This window comes from Phyllostomus hastatus, unplaced genomic scaffold (assembly GCF_019186645.2).
Source record: "Phyllostomus hastatus isolate PE091 unplaced genomic scaffold, TTU_PhHast_1.1 phas_scaffold_129, whole genome shotgun sequence".
NCBI lineage: Eukaryota > Metazoa > Chordata > Mammalia > Chiroptera > Phyllostomidae > Phyllostomus > Phyllostomus hastatus.
The window spans coordinates 30686795-30710120 of record NW_025334009.1 but is presented as its reverse complement, the minus strand read 5'-3'; the positions used below and the strand labels follow the sequence as shown (position 1 = coordinate 30710120).

General features: G+C 54.7%; 1 protein-coding gene across 1 annotated transcript in view; it reads left to right on the top strand.

The window, feature by feature from the left end:
• Nucleotides 1-1277: 1277 nt before the first annotated feature.
• The window catches only part of RAB6B (RAB6B, member RAS oncogene family), a 49807-nt gene continuing 27758 nt past the window's right edge, over nucleotides 1278-23326 (top strand). Inside the window, exon 1 of the mRNA XM_045857223.1 lies at nucleotides 1278-1680. Within this exon, the coding sequence (XP_045713179.1) occupies nucleotides 1611-1680 (70 nt within the window). The 5' untranslated portion in view covers nucleotides 1278-1610. The remainder of the gene's footprint in view (nucleotides 1681-23326) is intronic.

Genomic DNA, 23326 nt, shown 5'->3' with positions numbered 1-23326 from the left:
ACATGCTCATTCAACAGCTTCTACCTCCCCCACTGACTAATAGATTGAAGTGGTCATTGTTCACACGTGTGCATTCTAGTCCACTCTCCTGGCCTGCCAGGTTACATCGATGTCACACAAACCATTCTTCCGGACAGACTTCGTATATTTAGTACATATATTCACCAAAAACGTACAAGAATTTTCATAACAGCAGTATCTGTAATGACCAAACATTGGATACAACTGAAATGTCCCTCTAGAATAGACAAGTAGACTTGATATATTCACACAACGGAACAATATACAGCCGTGAACATGAGCAGCCCTTTAAATAAAAAACTAGACCACGTGGTAGGACGGGAAGAAGCAGTTTTGTGAGACCTCGATTAATCATAATGCCTGGGATTGTTTCTACCGCTTGACATCTGTTCCTTGTTTTCATCAGCTCACCACTATTGTGTGCCTTAATGGATCAGGTAAATACAGAGGCAAATGGGAGGTTGCAGCCCTGTGCTCTGGGAGCTCATTGTCCAGATACAACTAGTTATAAGTGCAAAGAGTGGTGTCAGCCCAGCAGCCCCAAGATCAAGGAATCCAGGGCTCTGTCCTAATGATGGCCATACTGCCATCCAGGGCGTCATTGCTCTTTCTCTCCCATGGAGCAGCTGATTTAGGATAAAATGATCTGTAGGAGTCGTTGGTATGTGGTACGTGCACCCATTACTGGTGCCTCCTCTCTCATGAGCCAGGTCTGCGGGGACATCCATGGCCCCACAGAGGCTCCCAAAGGAAGGATCTGAACCTAGAGAGGGGAGGAATGGCCAAAGACCACACAGGGTGACTGACAGTAGAGCCCTCTGCACACACAGAGTCCACCACACCCTGTCTCACCCCACCTCCTTGCCTTTCCGCCCTGTCGGGTGGCAGCACTGCGCATCAGTATCGCTCGAGGTGGAGGAAGGGACTGGCATTTAGATTCAAAGACCAGAAACAAATGTCCCCTGACAATTTCGTGTGCTTTTTCTGAATTCCAAAGAGGGGTAGAGAGGTGAAGAGACATGTAGAGGGGAAACGAGAGACCGCCTGATTCAGGGGTCTATCCAAGGCAGAGCAAGGCGGTTCTCTCCCGCCCGGGTGGAGGCTCCGGGTGGGCGGACCGACGCCCCCCAGCCCCGCAGCGCCGCGGGCCCCGCATGACATCAGAGGCTGGGGAGCGCGCAGAGCGCAGGCGCCGGCTGAGGAGTGAGACGGGAGGGGGGCCGAGTCGCGCGCGGCTCGGGAGAGCGCCCCTCGGCCCCGCGCGTGTCCCTGCGCTCCGCTCGCGCCTCACTGTCCGCGCCGCGCCTCGGGCATCCAGAGCGCCCCCCTCGCGCTGCAGCGAGCGCCGCCCGCCGAAGCCCAGCCCAGCCATCCTCCTCCTTCTTTTCCTCCTCCTCCTTCGCCGTCGGCGCCGGACACGCAGCCGCAGGCCGGGGCCGGGACGCAGCTGGGGAGGCAGGGACGCGCGCAGCCAGCCCTTCCCCCTCCGGCTCCCGCACCGCCGGCCGCCTCCCCTCGCCCTCCGCTTCTCCCCTCCCTGCTCCTTCGCTTCTCCTCCTCCGCCTCTCCCGGCCCCGACTGCCAGCACCATGTCCGCAGGGGGAGATTTTGGGAACCCGCTGAGAAAATTCAAGTTGGTGTTCTTGGGGGAGCAGAGCGGTAAGTACCCCACTTATTCCCTTGGCTTGGCGCCGAGTCGACCCCCGCCGCCAAATTATCCACCCCTTTGGGACCCACGGCCCAGGCTCGGAAAGGCCCCTCCAGCCCGGGTACAGGGGAGGGATGGGCAGGTGGAGGTCGGGGCCGGCTCGGGCGGGGCCGAGCAGGGGAGGGGCCAAGGATGGAGACGGAGAAAGCGCTGGGACCAGAGGTCGGGGAGACAGTGGGATCTGGGGTGGGGTCTAGGGGTGCGGGTGCAGGTGCAGGTGCGGCGCGACCGGAGGCCGGAGGGCGGCGGCTCGCCCGGCTGTGCCGGCCGAAGCGTGAAGGCGTCGGGCTCGCTGGCTTGCTCGCATTGCGGCACTGGCTGCGGGCGACCGGGCAGGTTGCGGGGTTTGGGGGAGGACAGACGCCCCTCTAAGGGGAACGAGATGGGTCTGGCATCTGCCGTCCCCCACCCCAGTGCACCGAAGGGGTTCCCTGAGGACCCTGACAGCAACCACGCGTAATTTCGGTCGTCCAGGCTGGGGCAAAGGGCCTGGGGGTAAGGCCGATACCTGCTTCCTTTCGAAGGGGCGAGTCCGGGCTGTGGGGGCACCTGCTTGTCGTGGCTTATGTCCCCTGGCTACTTCCCTGTACACAGAAGGTTCTAGACTCGCTGCCCTTCACCAGCATGTGTTAGTTTCTTTCGGGGTCCGGGATCGGGGCGATGACAGACAGCAAGGATTCCCCAATGTGAAGCAGATTTGGGGGATGATGTAGAGGTGCCTCGCGCACCAAGAGGCCACGGTGAAGCCTGGCGCTGGACAGAGAAAGGACCAGGCGACACGCCCTGCCTAGCTTCCCTGCACCCCTCACGAGAGCGCTGGCAGCGGATTCTTCCCACCCCCACCTCCCAGCTCACCGCCCTTCCTGGGGGAGGGGAGGTCACCGTGGCTGTCGGCCAGGGGCACCGGAGAAGGGGAGAGGACCGGCTTCCCTGCTGCTAGCAGCCTTCCCTAGGAAAGCATCTTTGAAACCCAGGTTGGTCCCGAGGTGGGAAGACCAGATTGAAGAGCATGGACCCCTGTGACACCTGTAGGAAGGAGTGATTCTCAAAACATCCCTCCAGAGGCCTCTCACCCTGGTGTGGCAGGCCCTGCCCAGCTGGACTCAGGCAGAAGGCAGTCCTTGGGGGCAGGACTTTCAGCTCCAGCTCTGCAGACCAGTTCAGTTCACCTGGCTTGGTCCTCTCTGTACAAGGGGCCAAGACTCAGGCAACCTTGGGAGCACCTGGTGGGCTCAGGGAGTAGTAACTGTGGTGTGTGCACATGTGGGTTGTGAGGGGGCACATGGCAGTCTCCTGGCTGCTGCTGCCCACTCTCTGGGATGGATGGTAAAGAGAAGAGCATCAGAAGGGTGTCAGACCCTATCATGGGAATGGGGCATTTCAGAACAGGACCAGCTCAGCTGGCCAGACCTGTGTCCTGGACTCTGAGTTTCTGATCTTAATAGATTCCAGTTTAAGAGCTCACTCCCCCACCTCCACCCCCATCCCCGCCCAAGGACCCAAAGGTATTTTGGGGTCTCCATAGCCCAGTGCTAGCCTTACTGGGCCTGGAGACCTGGAGAACTCTGCAGGGATCAGACCGCCTAGGAGCTGAGTTCCTAGTTGCAATTCCAAGAGCAGATTTTGAGGCCTCTCAGAGTTTCAGTTTCTGTTTCTGTGAAATGGTTACTTGAGGGCAGTCCTCTTACTCCTTCACGGTTCCCTAGTGCTTCTCACAGGGCCTGGACCCTGGTAGGTTCTCAACAAACATTTGTTTATTCCAAGTCTGAACGTGTTGTAGTGAAGGGCCAGGGCTTTCATGCGGAGAATGTCTCTGGTGAGTTTGAGTGAAAACTCAGGGCTCTCAGTATCCCTGATGGACTGAGGGCCCTGCTGAGTACTGCAAGTCGCCTTCACTCCTGAAATCACAGAAATGAGAGCCTAGGCCTCAGAGACGGAGCCTCTACCTCCCTGGCGTGTTTAGGTGGGGCATCCGAGCCTCTCTGGAAAGGGGAAGGCTTGCCCAGAGTCCCATTGTGAGTTGTTATCACTTCTGGGGCTGAAACCCACATCACCTGTTCCCAGTCACTAACCTGTCATTGTGAAATATGGTAAGATGACCTTGAAATGGGGAAGCCCAGAGCTGGGGACCCTCGCTGAGAGAGGGTGATGTTTGCCACTGTCTGGTCAGGCTTGGGGCTGAGTTGGGTGAGCTGGTGGGAAAACAGGGCTCGTTGGTTGGGGGCAGGGTTTGTGGGCCCTTAGGACATGGCCATGAGGAATGTGAGGTTCTGCCATCAGTGAGATTGGTTACAGGCCATTCTGGCCCCTCCCAGCAGGGAGCCCTCGGCTCTGAAAAGCCTCTTCCTACTCAGGTGTGTCATCAGTGGGTTTCTTCATATTTTACAAATGCTTTCAGGGTCCCTGAGTTCGGCAGGGGACATGCACACCTCTGAGTCAGGTGGGACTGGGGAATTACCACTGCAGCCTCCCCTCCTGAGGGAGACCCTGAGCTCTGGCCCTTACCCCACCCTGGCTCTCCCTCCCGTGTGACCTAGGAGGTACTCTCACCTTCTGCACACAGGAGACTTGGGCTAGCTGAGCTTGACAGAGCTTTCTAGAGCAGCTGGGCTTGCCTATATGAGCTGAGTCCACTGGAAAGGAGCCAGGAAAGGGGGCTGGAGGGATGTGGCCTTCTCTTATTTCCTGTGCATGGCGAGTGGGTGAGGACAGCTGGATTCCAAAAAGGAGTATCCAGCTGGGAGCCTGGCGATGAGGAGAAGCATCAGGCCTTCAAAGATGCTAAGGGCCTGGTGTGAGTGGGAAGCCCTCGAGGAGCCACTCAGGAGAGAACACCTCCAGCCCGTGAGAGAGCCCCCGCTCCTGGCAGCAGAATGACTTCTGTCCCCTGGGCCATGGAATACAGGCTGGCTGTCAGAGTTAGCCTGGCAGAGGGTAGGACCGTGGGAGACGGGGGTGCCGTGAACCCGGGATGAGGGGTTTCCTTGCAATAGGAATGCTGTGCAATCCTGCTGGTACTTAAATGGCTCTCAGGACCTGCTGGTCATGCCCTTGTGCTGATGGCAGTGGTGGGGGACACGGGATGACACACACAGTCCCGGCTGGGGCACTTGGTGGCATCCTCAGACAAGAGGCACCAGCAGGTGTCTAAGGAAGGAGAGTGGGTCTGTGGGACGCATGTCTTTCTCCTCAGTCCTGCTGGTGTTCTAGGGGAGTTAGGCGCATCTCAGCTTGTGTGGTGAGGAAGGACTGGACGTGTTGGCTGCGTTCTGGCCTCCTCTGGCCTTCTTTCCCCAAGACTCCTCCAGCCAAAGCAGGAAGATGGATGGACACAAGTTCAGGCTGCTTTCCCAGGCTGGGGCCAGCAGGCCAGCTCCCCCCTCTGACCAGCCGCCTCCCTGTCCTGCCCTTGCCGCTTGTGCTGCTACAGGTGCCATCCATGTTGAGCGCAGTGTGAATGGCGTCCCCGGGGCTGTGCAGAACAGTGGCCCTATGTGCGGTTGCCACTTGGTCCTTTAGTCGTTTGTTCACTCCCCCCCAGCCCCCTCTCTCTCCCTTCCTCCTTCCATCATCCATTTATTTAATCAGATCTTTGGGTGTCTCTCTGCCTCATGGAACTTACGGTCCACTGGGGAGCACAGACATTTGTGGGTATAATTACAGCGAAGGCCTGTGAGAGCTGCAACGGCTGCTCTGGAAGCACATGGCAGAGGAGGAGGTGCTTCTGTAGGCAGCCGATGGCACTCCTTCCGGCTGAGTGCAGGGACTAGGTCCTGCAAGGGTCCTGCCCTCTCCAGGGAGCTCCCTCTGTCCTCCCTATGCTGGAGAAAATGTGTGGGGTTGACACGAGCGACCCTCAACTCTCCAGTGTCTGGCTTGCTGTTAGTGCCAAGGAGGGGCTGTTCCTCCACTCTGCTCCTCTTCCTCCGGGGTAAGGAGCATGGATTGGCCCCCACTGTCTGGAGGGTGAGCCCTCCCCAGCCCAGGGCCTGGCTGCCCCTGACCCCTGCCCTCGTACTACCCACACCGCCCTTGACCATGCAGAGCCTTTGCTGGCCTGGTGCTTGTGCCTGAGGCCCACAGCAGAGCTTTTCTGCCCCCACCGCCTCCCAGACTGGCTGGCTCTGCTGTGCCCAGCCCCCCTGCGCACTCACCGTGTTTGTTTGTTCCTGAGCATTAAAAAAAAAAAAAATCACTTTCTGCTTTGTGACCTCTCTGTTGTCTCCCTTACTCAGGATTTTTTTTTAAGTTTATTAACTTTTTTCCTAAGTACAAGAAAACCTAACTGAATTTTGAGTCCCTTAAGGGCAAAGTTCAGAACCTTAAGAGGACTAGGGCTCAGTCATCAACGCCCCTCCCCATCTTCAGGAGGTTTGTGCTTATTAATGATCTCAACTTGAAACTGATGAGATTATCCTGCTGCTTGAGATTTGCTGATGGCCCATCAATAGATTAAAAGTGAAGGGAGTCAAGGCGGATTTGAAATAGGATTCTTCATCCTGACACCTGCTGCTTTCTCAAGCGGAAGATTTTTACTAGCCACACTTACGAATCTTTCCCAGACAACTAGATCGTTTAGTCTTGGTCATGCCCAACTCACAGTTCATCTCCTTCCCAGGGCACCCCCATCCCCACCGCCACGGAGATGGATGAGAAGCAGTAAGGCCCCCAGGGGTGGGAAGTAAGGGACACATCCAACCCTGATGCCACAGGGCTCACTGTGAGGTCTGGGGCATATCACCAGTCTACCCTGCGCCTTAGCTCCCTGCCTTGCTCTCTCTCCTCCCAGTTCCTCTCCCTTCTTCAGAGTCTGGGATGAGAGCAGGAACCTTAGATGTTGGATACAGACCCAGAACCGTTGCTTCCTTTGCTTAGAGGTGTGTGTGAGGTAAGAGAGGCAGACACCAACATGAGAATCCACCTGTACTTGGTAATAAGAGAAAGTTGCACCCTCGACGCTGATGACAGAGATGCGAGAACTGACCAGAAGAGAAAAAAGAAACAGGATACATCCGATTGTGCAGATGGACCAGAAATTGGCATCTTCTGTGTGATCTGATTATCCTTATCATTTGAGCTGCCATGCCACGTTGGAATGAGTCCCATTAAAATATAGCAAAATAACCTCATTGCCCTTTAGTCACTACATCCCTGGAGTCAGTGCAGGAACATTTATTTATCCTGGCAGATGTCGCCCTGGCGTTGCAGACTCACAGGGGGCTGGCCCGTGGGGGGTGTCCCGGCTGCAGAGCGCCCCTGCCCTCCCCACCCTGTGTCTTCCGCTGTTGCTGAGTGAACAAGCCCTTGAAGGTGCAGGGCCGTCGGTATCAATGTAAATGATTTAGAAAAATGATTGGACAGAACCATTGAGGAAGGTGAGGACAGGTTCGGCAGAACAGCAGAATTCATACACAGCAGGGAGTGCTACTGACAGACTACGGGGCCTTTCCTCCCCATCCGTCTGTCTGTCCTCCTCTTCTACTCTCACCAGCAGAAGAGAAGACGGGAGAGGTTGGTGTGGGGGGGCGGGTACCAGACACGCCCTGATATGGGCAGATCGAGTCAGAGCTGAAAGACTGAAAGACGGGCTGCCCGGACAAGGCGGGGGGGGGGGGGGGGGGGGGGGCAGGGCCCTGGGACTCGGGTCCTGAGGGGACGGAGACTCTGGGCCAGTCCTGCTTCCTGGGGCGGGGAAGGAGAAAGATGAAGGTGCGGGACTCCTAAGAGAGGTTCTTGACCGTTTCTTGGGGCTTGAAATTTCCCATTTTTTATTATTTCTATAATTTTTGCCTTAATTCAAGTGGGATACTTCTTTTAAAAAAATAAGTGTTCACTGCTATGAATACTGTATCAATGTAGTAAAATTTATCTTTAGTGGAAAAGCATATTTACCCTGGTCTCTTGGTATTAAGCCCAGTGGTGACCCAATCACCTGCTTCCAGGTGGTGACATATCCGAGGGACAGGCTGGGGTCCGGGAAACAGCAGGTCATATACCTTGTCCCTGTGAGTGGAAAGGAGCCTTTCAAGCACAGGCTGCTCCCAGGATGTGCATTACGAGAAGGGCGTCCTGGAGCCCCAGCAGGTGCCGGGCAGCGGCGGGGTGGGGAGAGGGCAGCCTCAGCTGTGTGCCTTCTGTGCTGGGGACCACAGCTTTCTTCCAGGGCCTGGACAGTCAGTGGTACAACCGTACCATTAGTGGGGTTTCCCCAGAGAAGGGAGCTTGCAGTGTGGAGGTAACCGGCTCTCCCAGCTCCCCCTGCAGCTGGAGATGAGGTGAGGGTGAGTCCCAGAGGCTGGCTCGGCCATGAGCTGGCACTTTGTTCTGAACTGGTGGAGGGCCCCCAGCTGGGGAGAGTGGCTCAGTCACATCTACGCGTAGGAAGGATTGTCATTCTAGGGCCTTGGATGGACGATGGATAGGGAGGGGTCTGCCCTTCCTGACAAAATGGAGCTCACCCTCCTGGGTTTCCATGCCCTTCCTCTAGTTAACCTCAGATGGCTTTTATTTAGGAACCCTCACTCTCTCCGAGGCTCTGCACGGGGCACCCTGCAAGAGATGGGGGTCCACCCATTCTCAGGTCAGGAGGCAGCAGATCCGTGAGAGCTGGTCATGCCCAAGGACTCACTGCTTGTGTGGCAGGATTAGAATTCGAACCCAGGTCCCTGTGAGAAATACAGTGAGCTACTGGCCCCTGTGCCTCTGAGGAAGGCCAGGCCAGGGAGTGGGGAGGATGGGACAGAGGACCACTGCAGCCTTGTGGACGTGAGGTCAGCTATAAATGCCTCTTAGGGAGTGTGTCAGACTCTTGGCGGAGGAGAAGCCTGCCGATCACAGTGTGGGGGTGGGCAGGAAGAGTCTGTTGACTCCCCCCAAGCTGGTGAGGGGCACTGGAGCCCTGAGATGGGAGGGGGAATGGGCTGTAGGAAGGAAGCGGGTTCTCCATGTGGGCATCTGGTGGAGTTGGAGTTGTGAATTGCATAGCAGGCACTCTACCCTCACACTGAATGAACTGCTTACTTGGGGTGGTTTGAAGGGAGTTGGTAGAGAGTATGGGTCATAGCTTATATCCTCCAAAGTCCTTGGCCCAGTGCATAAAGGAAAGACACTACCCAGGTTTCAGCTGAGAACTAATTACCAAGAAGGGAAGAACCAAACTAAGTGTCCCTCCTCCCGACACCAGGCCTGGAGCTGTCAGGGCCCTGGAGACCCTGAATCTGTCCCAGGTCAGCCTCCAGCCAGCTGTGCGGTCGGATAAGCCCCATCCCATCTCTGGCTTTCTGGATGTGTCCCCGAACACTACTGGATGGAGTGACCACTCCAGCCAGTGGAGCTCTCACTCTGGTTCTGTAATTCAGTGCCAACTCAGAACAGGATGCCAAGCTGATAGCACTCCCAGCCTGGAGACAGCAGTGCTGGCCGGGGGGTTCAGAGGGGCTGCGAGGATGAGGGTATGGGATCAGGGAGTCCGCCAGCTATTTTACCTCTGGGACTTCTGCCAGCAGGCCCCCAGTGCAGGGCCCTCTCCAGCCTACTCCCTCTTCCCCTGGGAGGCATCCTTGCCCACCTCCCTGGGCCCGGCCTTCCCAAGTGTGCCCCCAGGGTACTCTGGCTCATCAGTCTGAGGATGCATTTGGCCCAGATTGCCAGGCAACAAGGATGGGGCTGTCCTGCCCTTCCTGCTGCTGGCAGGCATTTATTTTGTACAGAGAGGACCTGTGATGAGGACAACAGGACATGTGACAGCTCCCAGGTACTCCAACTCTAGGACACTTCCTTCTGTAGCCAGGTGGTGGGTGGTAAACAGGGTGGGCCAGGGAAGGGCCCGTGCCAAGAGGGTAGTCAGTGTCCCAGTCAGGCCAAGCCAATTTACTGACCTGGCCCCAGCTCCTACTCCAACCCCATCTCTTACTCCATCCTCCAGAGACCTCGGCTGCCTCCCCAGCCCCGCCCCTCACTGTCTGGATGAAGTTGGGATGTGATAGGACCTCTTTTCCCTCACCAGACACTAGGTGATTACTACCTTGGGGTTTTGTGAAGGTGAAGACATCAGCACATGACACATGGTAAACATTCAGGTGCTAGGTAATTTCGTTAATGAAATAGTGACAGCCATCCCCTCTTTGTAGAGGTGTGAGAGAGAGGCAGGTAGGGGTGCGAGGTTTTGAGAATCATTGATCTGTCATTTTTGTGTCATGAGCTGGAAGGTGCACATGTGTGCGCTCTGACAGGTAGAGCTGTGCATCCCATTTTGTAAATGAAGAGCAGGAGGCTCTGAGACTTGGAGTGGTTACTGCTGAGCTGGGAAGAGCTCCGAGGTCTCTGACTCCGTGGCAAGTGATTTCCCGGCGACCCATCCTGGCAGGGAGTGGGACAGACTCACCCCGCTCCACTCGGTGGGACCCCCACAGCTGCCCACGGGAGAGCTGTTGGCTTTCACAGTGCTGGTACTTCCCCGAGGAGTGCAGCCCTGGTGGGCTGTGGGGGCAGAGGCTTTGCGCTGTTGTGATTAGAGCAGTACTCGGGAGGTGAGTAGGTGATAAGTCTCAGCCAGTGTGAGTGTTCAGTACAGAGCAAGGCTGTGGGCGTGGTCTGCTGGGGAGGCTTCCCAGAAGACGTGGTGCAGTGAGCAGGAGTTCACGGGCAGACGAGGAGCTGGGGCATGGTGAGCAGAGGGCCAGGCTGTGTTAAGGTTAAAGGCTGTGAAGGGCTTGCGGCTTCCTGGGAATCGGGTGTGATACAGGTGGTGGACTGAGGCCGAGGTGGGCATAGCGTGGTGGGAGAAGGAGTTGGACCTGGCCAAGCAGGCAGAGCCAGGCCCCAGAGGGCCTCACTCCCACATGCAGGGGTCTGGGTCTTCCCCCAGCAGTGAGGACCCACGGGGCATTTTGGTTGAGGAGAGACATGCTCATGGATTAGGAGGTGAAGGTGGTTGTGGTCCAATTGGAGGCAGGAAATGCCAGCAACCTGAACCAGACAAGGCTGGGAACAGCCCGTGTATACAATTAGAGGACGGACGGTGAGAGGTGAACTTCCTCTGGCTCTAAAGTTCAGCCCCACTGGGGGTGGGGTGTTTTCTCAATTCTTTTCTGTAGAGCGAGGGCTCAGGGATGATGAAGGAGTGGAGAGGAGCTTTTGTTCTCTACAAGGTCACACCACACTCAGGTGTACCAAATTGGCCACCTTGAGCCCCGCTGTCCTTCCTGCCTCCACAATGCCTGGGGCTCCCCGACTGCTCCGTCCTGCCAAGGGGGTGCTCCAGGACTGCGGGCAGCTCTCCCAGACTCTTCCCCTCTGCCAACTGCTCAGGGCAGAATGTACTACCTAGCAAGAAGCTGGTTATTAGGTATGTGAGCTCCCCACCCTCTGGCCATTCGGTCTGTGGGCTCCCTCCACCCCTGGTCACTGGGTGTGGGAGCTTCCCAGCTCCCTCTGGCTGCTGAGTCTGAGGACTCCCTGCACCCTCTATCCATTGGGAGTGTGAGCTTCCCTGGCCCCTTGTATGGCTTCCTATCACTCCTTCCCTTGCTGGTCTCCTCTTCCTTTGCTTTCTCCCATGGATTCCCTTGGTCTTCTCTGCCAGCTTCCAGCTCCCCAACAAGCTTGGGGAACCCTGAGGATTTGAGGGAGGCAGTGATGTGGAGAGGAGAGCCCCCCTCTCTGCCTTGGAGATGCAAACCCAATCTTAAGCTGGCTGCATAAAAAGTGAAGGGCAAGAGCCAGGGAGCCAGTGCCATCCTGAACCCCGCCCTCACTCAGAGCCCGCAGCCTGTTAGGTCAGTTGGTGCAGCTCCCCACCCACAGGCCAGCTGAGGTCTGTTCTCAAGGCCGGAAGTCCCAGCCCCCAAAGCCCTGGTGCCCTCTGCTCCTTGCTCCTCCTGTCTTCTGTCCAGGCAGTGCCCACGGAGGTTACCGAGCACCACCTGTACTGCTTCGCCAGCACGGCTGGTGGGCGGAGAATATCCTATTGTGCGTAATCAGTGATCACAGCACGTTTCAATCACCACCCATGGGCCCTCTGAGCAGTGCCAGATTAATTGTCTATGAGGTCAGGGTGGTGAGGAGATCTGTGCCCTCAGCTGGGTGTTCAGCAGGGGTGTCTCCCCCGCCAGGATTGCTGGCCTGGAAGCTGGCCATGGGCAGCTCAGTTCAGCTCTGACCTGTGTGAGTCCCCTCTGGTCCCCCATTGTCCCCACCCCTGGGGCAGAGGCGGGACCAAAAGCTCCACTCCTGGTTCAGACAGGTCCCTCTGGGGGTGGCTAACTATGAGAGGTGGGGAAAATGTTCTGTTCTGACCCCGTTGCTGAGTGGGGAGTAAACACTGCACAAACTGAAGAAGGTTAAGTGAAGCATTTAGGACGAATGTTTCTTGTTGATTTCCCCCTCCAATGAAGAGAGGGGGCCAGTAGAGAAACAGGGGGAAGAGGGCTGTGAAAGTACTGAGACTGAGGAGGGAGGCACTGCCACCAGACACAGACAGACCTAGACAGCCACACTCACAGGGCTGTATTGGTCTGTGCCCTAGGTGGGGCTTTGGAACAGCCAGGGTGGTTCACAGCTCTAGGCAGTGGCGCTGTCCATTCCTGGGTTCTGACCAAATAGAATTGGAGGCTGAAGTGTCCCATGGAGGCATTACTGTGCATTGGGGCACAGGAGTGATGGGACCAGTTCTGTACTCATGTGGAGGACGAGGTGAGGAGTGGCGGCTGCTTTAACAAGGGCCTGGATAGATAACCTGCAGCCAGGCAGAGCAGGAGGAGTGGGGAGATAGGCCCTTGCCTTGTGCGGGAGCTGAGGGAGGACATTCATCGGCTTCCCTGTCCCTGTGCTGCCAATGCCCAGCTTCTGTGAGCAGACTGAGCTCTGTCTCTCCCTCCTCAAGGCCAGTTGGCTCTGCGGCTCTGGGCCCTGTAGTTCCCAGGCTGCTCTGCTCTGAGCAGGGCGTAGCATTAGGGCCCGCAAATCTGTGTTTAGTTCAGCTCTTCTCTGAGTAGAGAGCGCCTCTGGGAAGGGTTTCTCTTTAGGGAGAACAAACACTGCACCCAAATTAGCCACTTACTTTTTAGGATATTAACAGATCCCACTTGTACCACCAAGATCCAGAGATTCTTCCCTGGTTCTAATTCAGTAAGTCCTCCTTTCACTCCCCTGCATCCAGCCAAAACACTACAGGCTTCTGCCCAGATCAGAATATGAAATTCAGGCCTGAGCAGGTGCCCACCTGGCCTACCCACCCTGCTTCTCTCCCACCTGCATCAGATGAAGGCAGACTCCCAGTGTTGGGACAGAAGAACTTGACTCCTCTCCTGTCCCCACTGTGCAGAAGAAGGATGATCACTCTGATCTGTGATCTTTCCAGAAGCCAGGGTTCTGCAGCTTGGAATGGTTTGCTCTTTGCTGCTTCTTCACACCTCTTGTGTTGGGCAGATCTGCCTTTCCTGGGCACACTTGGGCAAACCTTATGGACTCAGGAACCTCTGAGATGGAACCCCTGGCTGTGCACCAGGAGAGATACTGACTGGCCCTGACCCTGGTGCTGTGTGACCTTGGGCAAGGGGCCCCTCTTGCCTGCCTTCACAACACCTCAGCTCCATGAGCAGCTTGGACAAGATCAGCTCCAGATGTCTTGATGGCTCCTGCCATCTGTGGTGCTGCATTTGAGAAGGGCTCCTTAGGGACCGGGAGCTTGTAGGATGGGGACAGGTGAGCCTGGCTATCATCTCCTTGTCCTGGTTACCCAGGCATTCAAGTCCAGTGGGCAGACTTGGGCATTGACCCGGTTCTCCTCCTCCCTTCCTCTGGCCTGGCCCTTTGGCCACCCCAAGGCCTAACCATCATCATTTCTGGTCCAACAGAGTGGAGACACAGTGCTCCCCACTGCCTGCTGGGTGGTCCTGTACCCACTTCCAGGCCCACGGTCCTTGGAGTCTAGAGGGCCTTTTCCATCCCAGGTCATGAGACATCACCTGGAAAGCTTTCTCTGCTCTTTGAGTGAATCCTGAGCAGGTGACTTTCAGTCTGTCCTGGGGGCAAGCGGGGGTTTCCTTCTGTTGCCTGAATGGGGAAATCTGCACGCGCATTCTTCTCTTACCAGCTGGCTCTGGCGTCACAGTGGGGCCTGGGGTTGCTCCCACTTTCCCCTTGTCCAAGCAGCAAGGTGAACAGCAGTGAGCAGGCCGTGTGAGGAAAGGAGGAGAAGCTGGGCCAGCAGGATGCTGGGAACAGTGCCCTAGGCTCATGGAGCCCTCAAGAGTCAGAGCCCATGGCCATCCAGCCCAGGGGTCCCTCTGAGAAGCGGTGGGCATCTGGGAAGGTGCCCTGCCTACAGCAGCCTGCAGTCTGCCTGAGTGAGCCTGGTCTCGTGGCCAGGACACAGCTGTGCCCCCCTGGATGGGAGCTGTGGGTCCATTGTCACAAGGACCCTCGGACTGGGCCTCAGTGGACAATCCGGGAAACTCAAGCCATGCCTCTCTCTCCTCATTCTCACTGCCCCACTCCTCTCCCTGTAATGGAGGCTTTTAAAATCAGTGCCACCAGCAATTCACTTGGCAAGGAAAGGATAAACATGAGCATATATAGTACTTTCCCCAACTCCATGCTATGGATGGGCCAAGAGTCCCTATCAGTTAAATACATGGCCAAATTGTGTTAATGCTAGCTGCATCAAAAGACCAGCTGGAGATGGGAATTAAGCATACATACACTTCTCTCAAACACACATATACCCACCACGTATTAATTCTTCACAGCACCCAGGCAGCCACTCAGACACATGGACATAACTGGCATGTGTAGGCTCTGGCTGGAGCTGGGCTGAGCTCCAAACCAATTGAAATGGACGGCATTCTGCCCACCCATCTGGCCAGCCAAGAAAGCCAGGCCGGAGGGTAACTGCTGTGGTCAGGAGCTCCTTTGCTGAGCTGATGTTGGAGGCCGGCTGGTCCTCAGAGCTAGCGGGTGCTAGTGATGGCATTGCTGTGGGACCTGGAGGAGAGACCCTGTACCTGTGCGAAGCTGACAGAGTGTTTGGGATGACCCAGCAAGACAGAGAGGGTCCAGATGGTGGATTGACTGTGGGTGGAGGAAGCTCTGCAGGCACACAAGCTGTATGGTCAGATCTCAGGTGGTTTTCAAGGAGCTCCGAAGATGTAGTTTTTGTAAGGGCCTCAGTTCCACAGCTAAGACACCAGGGGAACCAGAGTGTTCCCACACACCAGAACTTCTGGTGCCCATTTCATTGCACGAGAGTCTGTGTGTGTGTGTGCATGCATGCATCTCAGTGCACACGCACACATGATGCTTACACATGGATTCTGCTCACTGAGTAATCTGTCTAGACCTGCTCCATCTCCTGGCCTGTGGCTAGAAAGGCTCCCAGCAGTTCCCCAGGACCCAGCTAGGTCCTGGCTCACTGTGAAGACTAAACTGATGCCAAGTACACATATGTTCTAGTTCCTCAGGAAAATGTCATGTTGACCGGAATGTTTAACTAATCAGCACAATATTTCCCGGATGTGCCAGGAGTCTGAGAGAAGTGGATGTGTGCATGTGTGTGCATAATTTTAAGGACCAGCATTATTTTGACATAACTTCAGGCTTATAGAAAATTGCAAGAATAGTACCAAGACTTCCCATCTGCCTCTCACGCAGCATATTCACTTTTCACCGTTCTCAGGAGATTCAAAACGCATTCGAGAGGCAGGCATTTCTGCCGCCCTTGTAAAAATGAGGAAGCTGAGCCTCAGAGGGTAGTGACTAGTCCATGATCACATGGGGTGTGTGGCAGATCAGGATTAAAATCCAGGCCTTTGAAGCCCGTCAGGCGGTAAGTGCACGTCCTGACTGTGTCGGATGTGGTCTGAGTGTGCACGGGTCCTCCTTCTGCCCAGGAACCTCCTTTCCTAGGTTGTAGGTCTGCTAGAGTGGATTATCTGGGCACTTGATTTTCTTTATTTTACCTTCATTTTGAAACATCTTGGCTGGGTATAGAATTTCATGTTGGCAATATTTTTCTTTCCATCCTTTGAAGATATTTTTTTCTGGTTTGTATAGTTTCTGTCAAGGTAACAAGATTTTTCTTCTGTGTTTTCTTAGGGCTCGGATCCAATAGGTTGTAGTAATTTTTGCTTAAATGGTCAATTGTAAACAGATTTCAATAATACCAAAGAAATCTCACCTATTTCCCCAGGCCGTGACCATTTCCTGGGTTCCTCACGCCTTCATGTACATCCACATTTGCATCTGGTGCATTTCACTGTTTCCTACAGGGGTCCTGTCGCAGTTCTTGTCCTGAGGGTGTGCTGGCGATAGAGTCTGGCAGCCTCGTGTGTTTGAAAAGTGTTTCTCCCCTGTGTTTGAAAGATGTTACGTGTTATATGCCTGAGAGTTGTTGAACTCTGGGTGAATAGGTGCTCCCTCCAGTACGTTGCAGGTGTACTCCCTTGTTTCCCTGCTCACATTGTCTCTGAGGAGAAATTGCTTTCTCTTTGTCATCATTTCCCTGAACATAATGTGCCTTTCTCCCCGCTCCCCCCAGCTCCTTTTGTGATTTTCTCTTGACTGTTGATTCTGTGCAAATTGTTTATGATCTGCCTTCATTTGGTTTCTTGTACGTTCATTGAGCTTTTTGGATCTGTGAGTATATAGTTTCCTCAAATGTGGAATAGTTTCAGTAATTATTTCTTCAAGTATATTTTTCTGTTGCCCTCCCTAATCCTTTGAGGTCTCCAGGTCACGTGCATTAGGCTATTTGACATCATCCCCCAATCCACTGGTGTTCCAATTACTTATTTTTGTTCTTTCCGGGTGTTTCAGGTTCACTGATACTTTCTTCTGCAGTTTCTGATCTATTGTTAATCCCATCCGTGTATTTCTTATCCCACACATTGTAGTTTTTTTTATCTCCAGAAGTTTTGAGTCATGTTCTTTTCAGTATTTTCCACATCCCTGTTTAACTTTTTGAACATATGAAATACAGTATGAATAACTTTTTTTAAAATGTCATTGCTAATTCTGTCATCTCAGTTTGGGGTTGGTTTCAATTGATGGTGTTTTTCCTCTCTAGGGGTATATTTCACTGTTTCTTTGCATGCCTAATAATTTTCCTATTGGATACTAGACACTGGGACTTTAGCCATGTTGTAGACCGGGTAGTTTTTGTATTCCTATAAATATTCTCAAGATTTTTTAACTGGGACCAGGGTGATGATGCTCAGTCTGTAGCTAATTGTCACCCACTATTGAGGCACAGCCCCTCTGACTGCACTGCCCAGTGTCCTGGCGCTTTCCACTGTGGGAACAAGTGGGGACAGGCACTCTCCCAGGCCCCGTGTGGGTGCCAGGCACCACTTCCTTTAATCCCTTTTAGTGGCCCTTTCCCCAGTCTTGAGTAGTTTCCTTACACACGTTTACTAATCAGTCCTCAGTGGAAAACTCGAAGGAGCCCCTTTGCAGACTGCTGGAGTTCTCTCCCTGTGCATCTCCCTCCTTTCTGGTACTCAGTCCTGGGAACTCCAGGTTCTCAGCTAAATACAGGGGGTGCACCAGGTTCCACCTGGCTCCTCCTCCCCATGCTGTGGCCTGAAAATTTCTCAAGGAAACAAGTTGGGGGCAGCTGTGGGGCTCACCTCATTTGTTTCATGCCTCTGAGGGGTCATTGTCCTTCAGTGTCTGATGTCCAGTATCTTGAAAGTCATTATTTTATGTATTTTGTCTGCCTTTTGGTTCTTTCAGGTGAGAGGACACATCTCGCCCTTATAACTCCATCTTGATCAGAAGCGGAAATCCTGGGCCCTTGGTTTTTCATTTCATCATTTATTCGTAGGGCACATCGGTCTGGCCCATGACTGCAAACACTGACGCAGGCAGGGGGTGTCAGCACCCTTGATCTCCCTCATTGAGGTTCAACCAGTTGGTTATAGAAACATGTAAATTTGCCCTTTAAGTGGCCACATGATTTCTGCATTCTAGACTCTTTTCAAGAACTTCTTGCTTTTCAACTCTTATCAAAACTCAGCAACTAGTTTGGTTTTATCTCACAAGTACTGCGAATACTATAGCTGATCGTGTGTTTTTACTTTTATTTTTGCTTTTTGCTTTGACAGCCAGGGAGATAGGGCAGTTCCTGAGTCTGACTTCACTGACTCAGTAAGGTGATGCAAGGTATACTCTTGTAAACAAAGGTTTTGCTCTGCCCTTCTCTTTCTAGCTTCCTTCTCCTTTGCCCTTTATCCATCTCAAAATTCTCAATTGTAAACAAGGGAAATCTGCTCTTTCTATCCTGCTGATTGGCATAGACAGTTAGTGTATAGAGCAGTGATTAGGGAGGGTCTGCTCTGGGCAGGGGGTGGGGGACAAGAGGAAATCTCAGGTCAGGTATAGACTCTCTGACAAGCTCCTGGTGTGTACCGGGCAGGGATGATTTGCGGTGTCGTGGGGTCCTGGGGGAGGGAGGGGCTGAGGCCGAGACTATACCACAGCTGGACCTGGGGGCTTTGGAAAGTAAAGGGACGCTGGAGAGGCAAAGAGGAAAAGCAAAGATGAAAACTCTCCATCAGGCAGGAGACACACGCAGCCTCCCCTGTGGCAACTGGAGGTGTCAGTGTGGCCATCTGAGGCCGGGGCCTCTCCCAGCCCAGCCCTGCTGGCCACCTGTTTCCTTGGAACTTGCCAGTTTCTGCCAAAGGTGACACCTCTGGGGAAAGAAGCAGGAGGTGGGTCAGGGCATCAGTGCAGGAAGGGTGACTGAGGCTGAGCCCCCAAGGCCCCAGCCCACTCACCATGGGCGCCCTGGCAGGCCGCCCTGTCCCTGGAAATCACGGGGCTGTTATGGTGGTCAGGAGGAGTGAGTGGAGTGGAGGACGGACAGTCCTGGGGGTGTCCTGCAGGGTCGAAGACACTAGGAAAACTCCCCACCTGCAGCCTGAGCTTTCCTGGGTCACAAGGACCTTCACTTTCCTTCGCCCTCCTCTTTCTGTCCTCACCCTTTCTCCATGGCTGCAGCAGGTGGTGCAGGTTCTGTAGGTCTCATTCATCCTGCTCCTTCTTACTCTCATGGGAACCTGAGACCCTGAGCGGGGACTGTGGCAAGTCCAAGGTCCTTAGCCAGCCAGGGACACCTCTGATGCCAGAACTTCCTGTGGCACCCCAGGCTTTCTCTTTTCCAGCAGGTGGGTTGGGGGCAGTGCATGATGCCCTAGAGCCCTGACTCGGGGCAGGCCGTCCTGAGTTCACTGGGTTTGGACAGAGGAAATGGGACGGGTGGAGGACAGTGGGAGAGCGTGAGGGTCAGCAGTGGATCAACCTCCCAACCGGAGCAGGAGAAAGGGCCTGGGCTGGGCCAGCCACCGCTGTCCTGCGGCCCCTCCCTGCCTTAGTTTTTTCCCTCCTCTGTTTTTTCTTTCCAGAGTCCCTCGGTGAGGCCCAGGTGGCTGAGCATCCTCTGGCAGAGGGAATTAACACACTTAATTAAAGTGTCCAATGAAGAGCTTTGCATATTTCTTAATTACCGTCTGAGTCTTTTGGGGAACACTTTGAAATGGGATTTTTCATGTGTTTCCTCATTTAGCCTGCAGTGAGCCAGGCGGCCCCTCAGGGCTCGGGTAGGAGCTGGCGGAGCCCTGGTCTGGAGCCACCTTTCTGTGCACTGGGTGGCCGGGTGCGTGTGCAGTGGGGAGCCCAGCCTCCAAGCCCCCCTTGCTTGTTCAACATGCAGGAAGGCTGGAGCTGGATTTTCTGTTTGGTGAAAACAGAACAAAAGAAAATGAGGATCAGGTAGATGTCGCTGATGTCTCCGCCTATTTTTATTTCCACAGGGCCTAGGGGCTGTGCACCCCTCCCCCAAGGCCAGTAATGGGGGACTTTGTGGGCATAGGTTTGCAGGGCCATGGTGGAGCCCTCTCCCCAGGCCCCTGTGGAACGGGAAGCTGGGCCAGGAGGGTGTGGCCTCCTCCTGCAGGGCTAGGGCTGAGCCCCCGGGGCAGGCAGCCCTTCCCGGCACTCACACCACATTTCCTGGCTGTGTTCTGTAAACTGAGCTGATGGGACCACTGAGGCAGCCAGCCTGTCGTGAGAACAGTTGCTGACCTGAGGCAGCACATTTGCCTTTCCAGCTGTGAGGGGCCCCTTCTGACAACCGCAGACATTCTCTGACCTAGAGACCACGGGCCAAGGATACAGAGACCCTTTCCCAGGTGTTTAAGTGGTGGGCAGCCCACCAAGGTGGCCTAGAAACGGCAGTGAGTTCCTCCAGGTCTTTTCTGCCGCCCGCTCTGGGCCCAGTACCGTGACCCTGAGGAGGACCAGGCAGGACCCCACTGTCCCGCAGCGCCCTGGAGCTGGTGTGGGTGGTAAAGGGGAACGTGTGGCCGAGAGCAGATGGTGGGTGCGGGTCCTGGATTGGCTCGGCCTGGCAAGGGGGCTCCCTTAGGGGTGGTGCACACTCTGCCGGGTCCCGGCAGACCCCCACGAAGTCTCCAGCTCGTTTCTTGGGCTCTGCCTCACTCTCTGCTCCATTTCTGGCCCTACCTCACTCTCTGCTCCAATTCTGGCCGTCACGACAGTCTCTCCACCCCCACCCCCACCCACCATGGAGATGACGGGCAGAGAGGGGTCCTCCAGAGAGGGAGACAGTGTCGGCATGGGAAGCTGGAGGCTCACGGCCCACTTGGCTGTCAGCCTGTGGCCTGGACACAAGCCAAGCGCGGGAGCCCTGGGTGGGTTTGGCTTCATGTGGCAGTTGTGAAGTGTGGTAAGTGACAGCTGCATGCACAGGACGCCTCAGCCTCACATTGCTGACTCTGTCCAGTACCTCCCCTGGGCACACCGTTCCACTCACCGATGCCTGTTCTCCACCAGTCACGAATCCTCCAAATGCCACCTCCTTCAGAGGCTGTTCCCCGGTGGAGGGTGACTGTGCCTACTCAGTAGCCTGTTAGTAGCCCTCGCCCGGGTTGTCTCACGTCTGAGGTATTTGCTCCTGAATCTAGCTCCACCACCGGGCGAGGCTGCCGGAGCGCAGAGGTGTGCCTGCTTTCTCACTGTGTGCTCCACCTGGCAGGGACCAGACACACAGTGTGCCCCCAGTGGGTATTCGTTCAGTGGGGAGACCTCATATCCTCTGCAGCTACCTAGAAGCCACCCCAATGCACAAAAACCTTTTTACCTGGGACCTGCCACTGAGGTGGGGACTGGGGCTCATGGAAAGCTGGTGGAATGAGTAGCCCCACATGTGACATCCAAGTGGGTGCTGGTAGCTGATTGTGAAGGGTCAGCATTCAGTCCCCCTGCAGGGGTGGAATTTCTGGGGTGTGTGGGGCTGAGCTCATCTGGATAGCCCATAGGTGTGCAAGACCCCCGGGCTAACAACTCACACGCGGGTAAGAAAATAACTTTCCTGGTGATGTCACTCATGGGAAATGACCTTAGATCCTCACCTCCTGAGACTGAATGATTATTGTCAATGAGGATATGATTTTCTTCTGACTGTAATGCTGGTAGTGGGGCTTTGGTCTCACAATTTTTTTTCTTTTTTTAGAATAACATTTTTCAATTACAGTTGACATACAATATTATATTAGTTTCAGGTGTACATCGCAGTGAGGAGACATTTATGTAACTTTTGAGGTGATCACCCTGATAAGTCTAGTACCCACCTGACACCATCCATTGTTATTATAATATTATTGATTATATTCTCTATGCTGTACGTTACATCCCCATGACTGTTCTATAACTACCAACTCGTACTTCTTTTTTACATTATTTTCTAATTGTATTTTTTCCATTACTACTTATCTCCCATACCCTCTTCCACCTCCACCCCCTGCCCCCAAAATCACCACACTGTCGTCCGTATCCATGAGCGGCTTGTAATCTTAATCCCCTCACCTTTTTTACCCACCCCCCACCCCAACACCCCTCTGATCTGACAATTTTAAAGAAAGCTTTTATGGGCGACCTGAATCCAGGGTAATACTTGGTAATCCAGTTGTTTGGGTTTCGTCACAGCTCCATCATCTGCTAGTCACAAAGCCAGGTGACAGAGAGGTGTCCCACACTCTCCTCGGAACCTGAGCAGTCACTGGCTGCTGTCCCCCTCCTCTGCTCCCCATTTCTGCCAGCCCCGCCGCCTCTGCTTGAACCCACATCTGACATCTCTCGCTGAACTCCTGCCCCTAGTCTTTCCCCATAGGCCATTTTTCCCCTAGAAGTCTTGAGTTTTCTTCCCAAAGCACAGTGCTGTTGTTCTGATGACCTGAGGCTGTGTAACGAACTATCCCCAAACTTAGTGGCTCAAGGCAGTGAGAACATTTACTTTACTTAGGAATCTGTCCTTTGGGCAGGTCTGGGCGGGGAAAGCGCGTCTCTGTTCCACTTGGTATCAACTGGCAGCTTGGAGGCTGGAGTCACAGGCTCACTCGCCCACAGGTCTGCTGCCCGAGGCCAGCCGTGGCCAGGGGCCTCCGTGTCTTGCCATGTGTGTCTCTGTGGTCTCCCTCATGCAGGCTGCATTGGGCTGCCTCACAGCATGGCAGCTGGGCTGAAGGGACAGCTTCCAGAGAGTAGGGAGCCCCAGCACTCCAGACAGAAGCTGTGCACCTCTCCTACCTGGCCTGTGGGGTTGCACACACTGCCACTTCTGCCACCGTCACAGGCCTGCATTGTAAAAAATGCCACACTTGTCCCCGCCACCCCTCTGCTTAAGACCCTTCTGAAGCTCCCCATACCGTTGGGAGAGAATCCACACTCCTTGACGTGGCACCATGGCCTGGCTGTCTGGCCTCTGCCCTGCTGGCCCTGCTTCTCTGTCAGCCCTGCCTCCTCCTTCCCCCCACAACTGGCCCCAGCAACAGATTTCAGGTTACATCAGCCCTTTTGCCATACAGAGCTTCCTTGAATAGTGTTGGCCACTTAGCTCTCTCCTCACACGTCTGACCCTGCCCCATGCTCCCTGAGACAAAGCTCAGATGTAGAGGCCTCCAAGTGTGTCCCCCATGGTTCCTGGACATGCTCCTGCCCCCAGCCCCCAATATCCTGGCTTGTTGCCTCCTGTCTGTCCTCACAAACTTTTGATCTCCCTGCCTCTGCGCCTGTGCACACAGGTGCCTCCACCTGGAATACCCATTCTCTCCCCACCTTCCCTCCTGCAGCTCAGCAGCTGCCCTCCCTCCTCCCCATGGCCTCCCTGACTGCCCAGCTGCCTGAACCCCCATCCTTTGTGTGATCTCCTGCTTTGCTGCTGGTTGGACCTTTCTATCCACCAGCATAACATTGTACACGAGGCATGGACTTTGGCATCAGGTCTGGGTTTGCATGCCAGCTCCACAGCTTATGAGCTCTGTGGCACTGGGGACAATAACTCACTCTTGGATCGTGACAAGGTTCAAATAAGGGACCCTAAGTAAAGCACCGAATTTTTTGTCTGGCACAAAGTAGAAGCCCAATAAGAGTTCAAGTTCCTATTCCTTCTTTCTAGAGGTTCCTGGTAAATACTCGGTAATGAATTTTCTCATCCTCATTTGGTTGAAATGAAAAATGCATCTCTCTGCTTAATCATGTGAGACTAAACTACCAGAAGATTACAAGAATGTTGCTGAG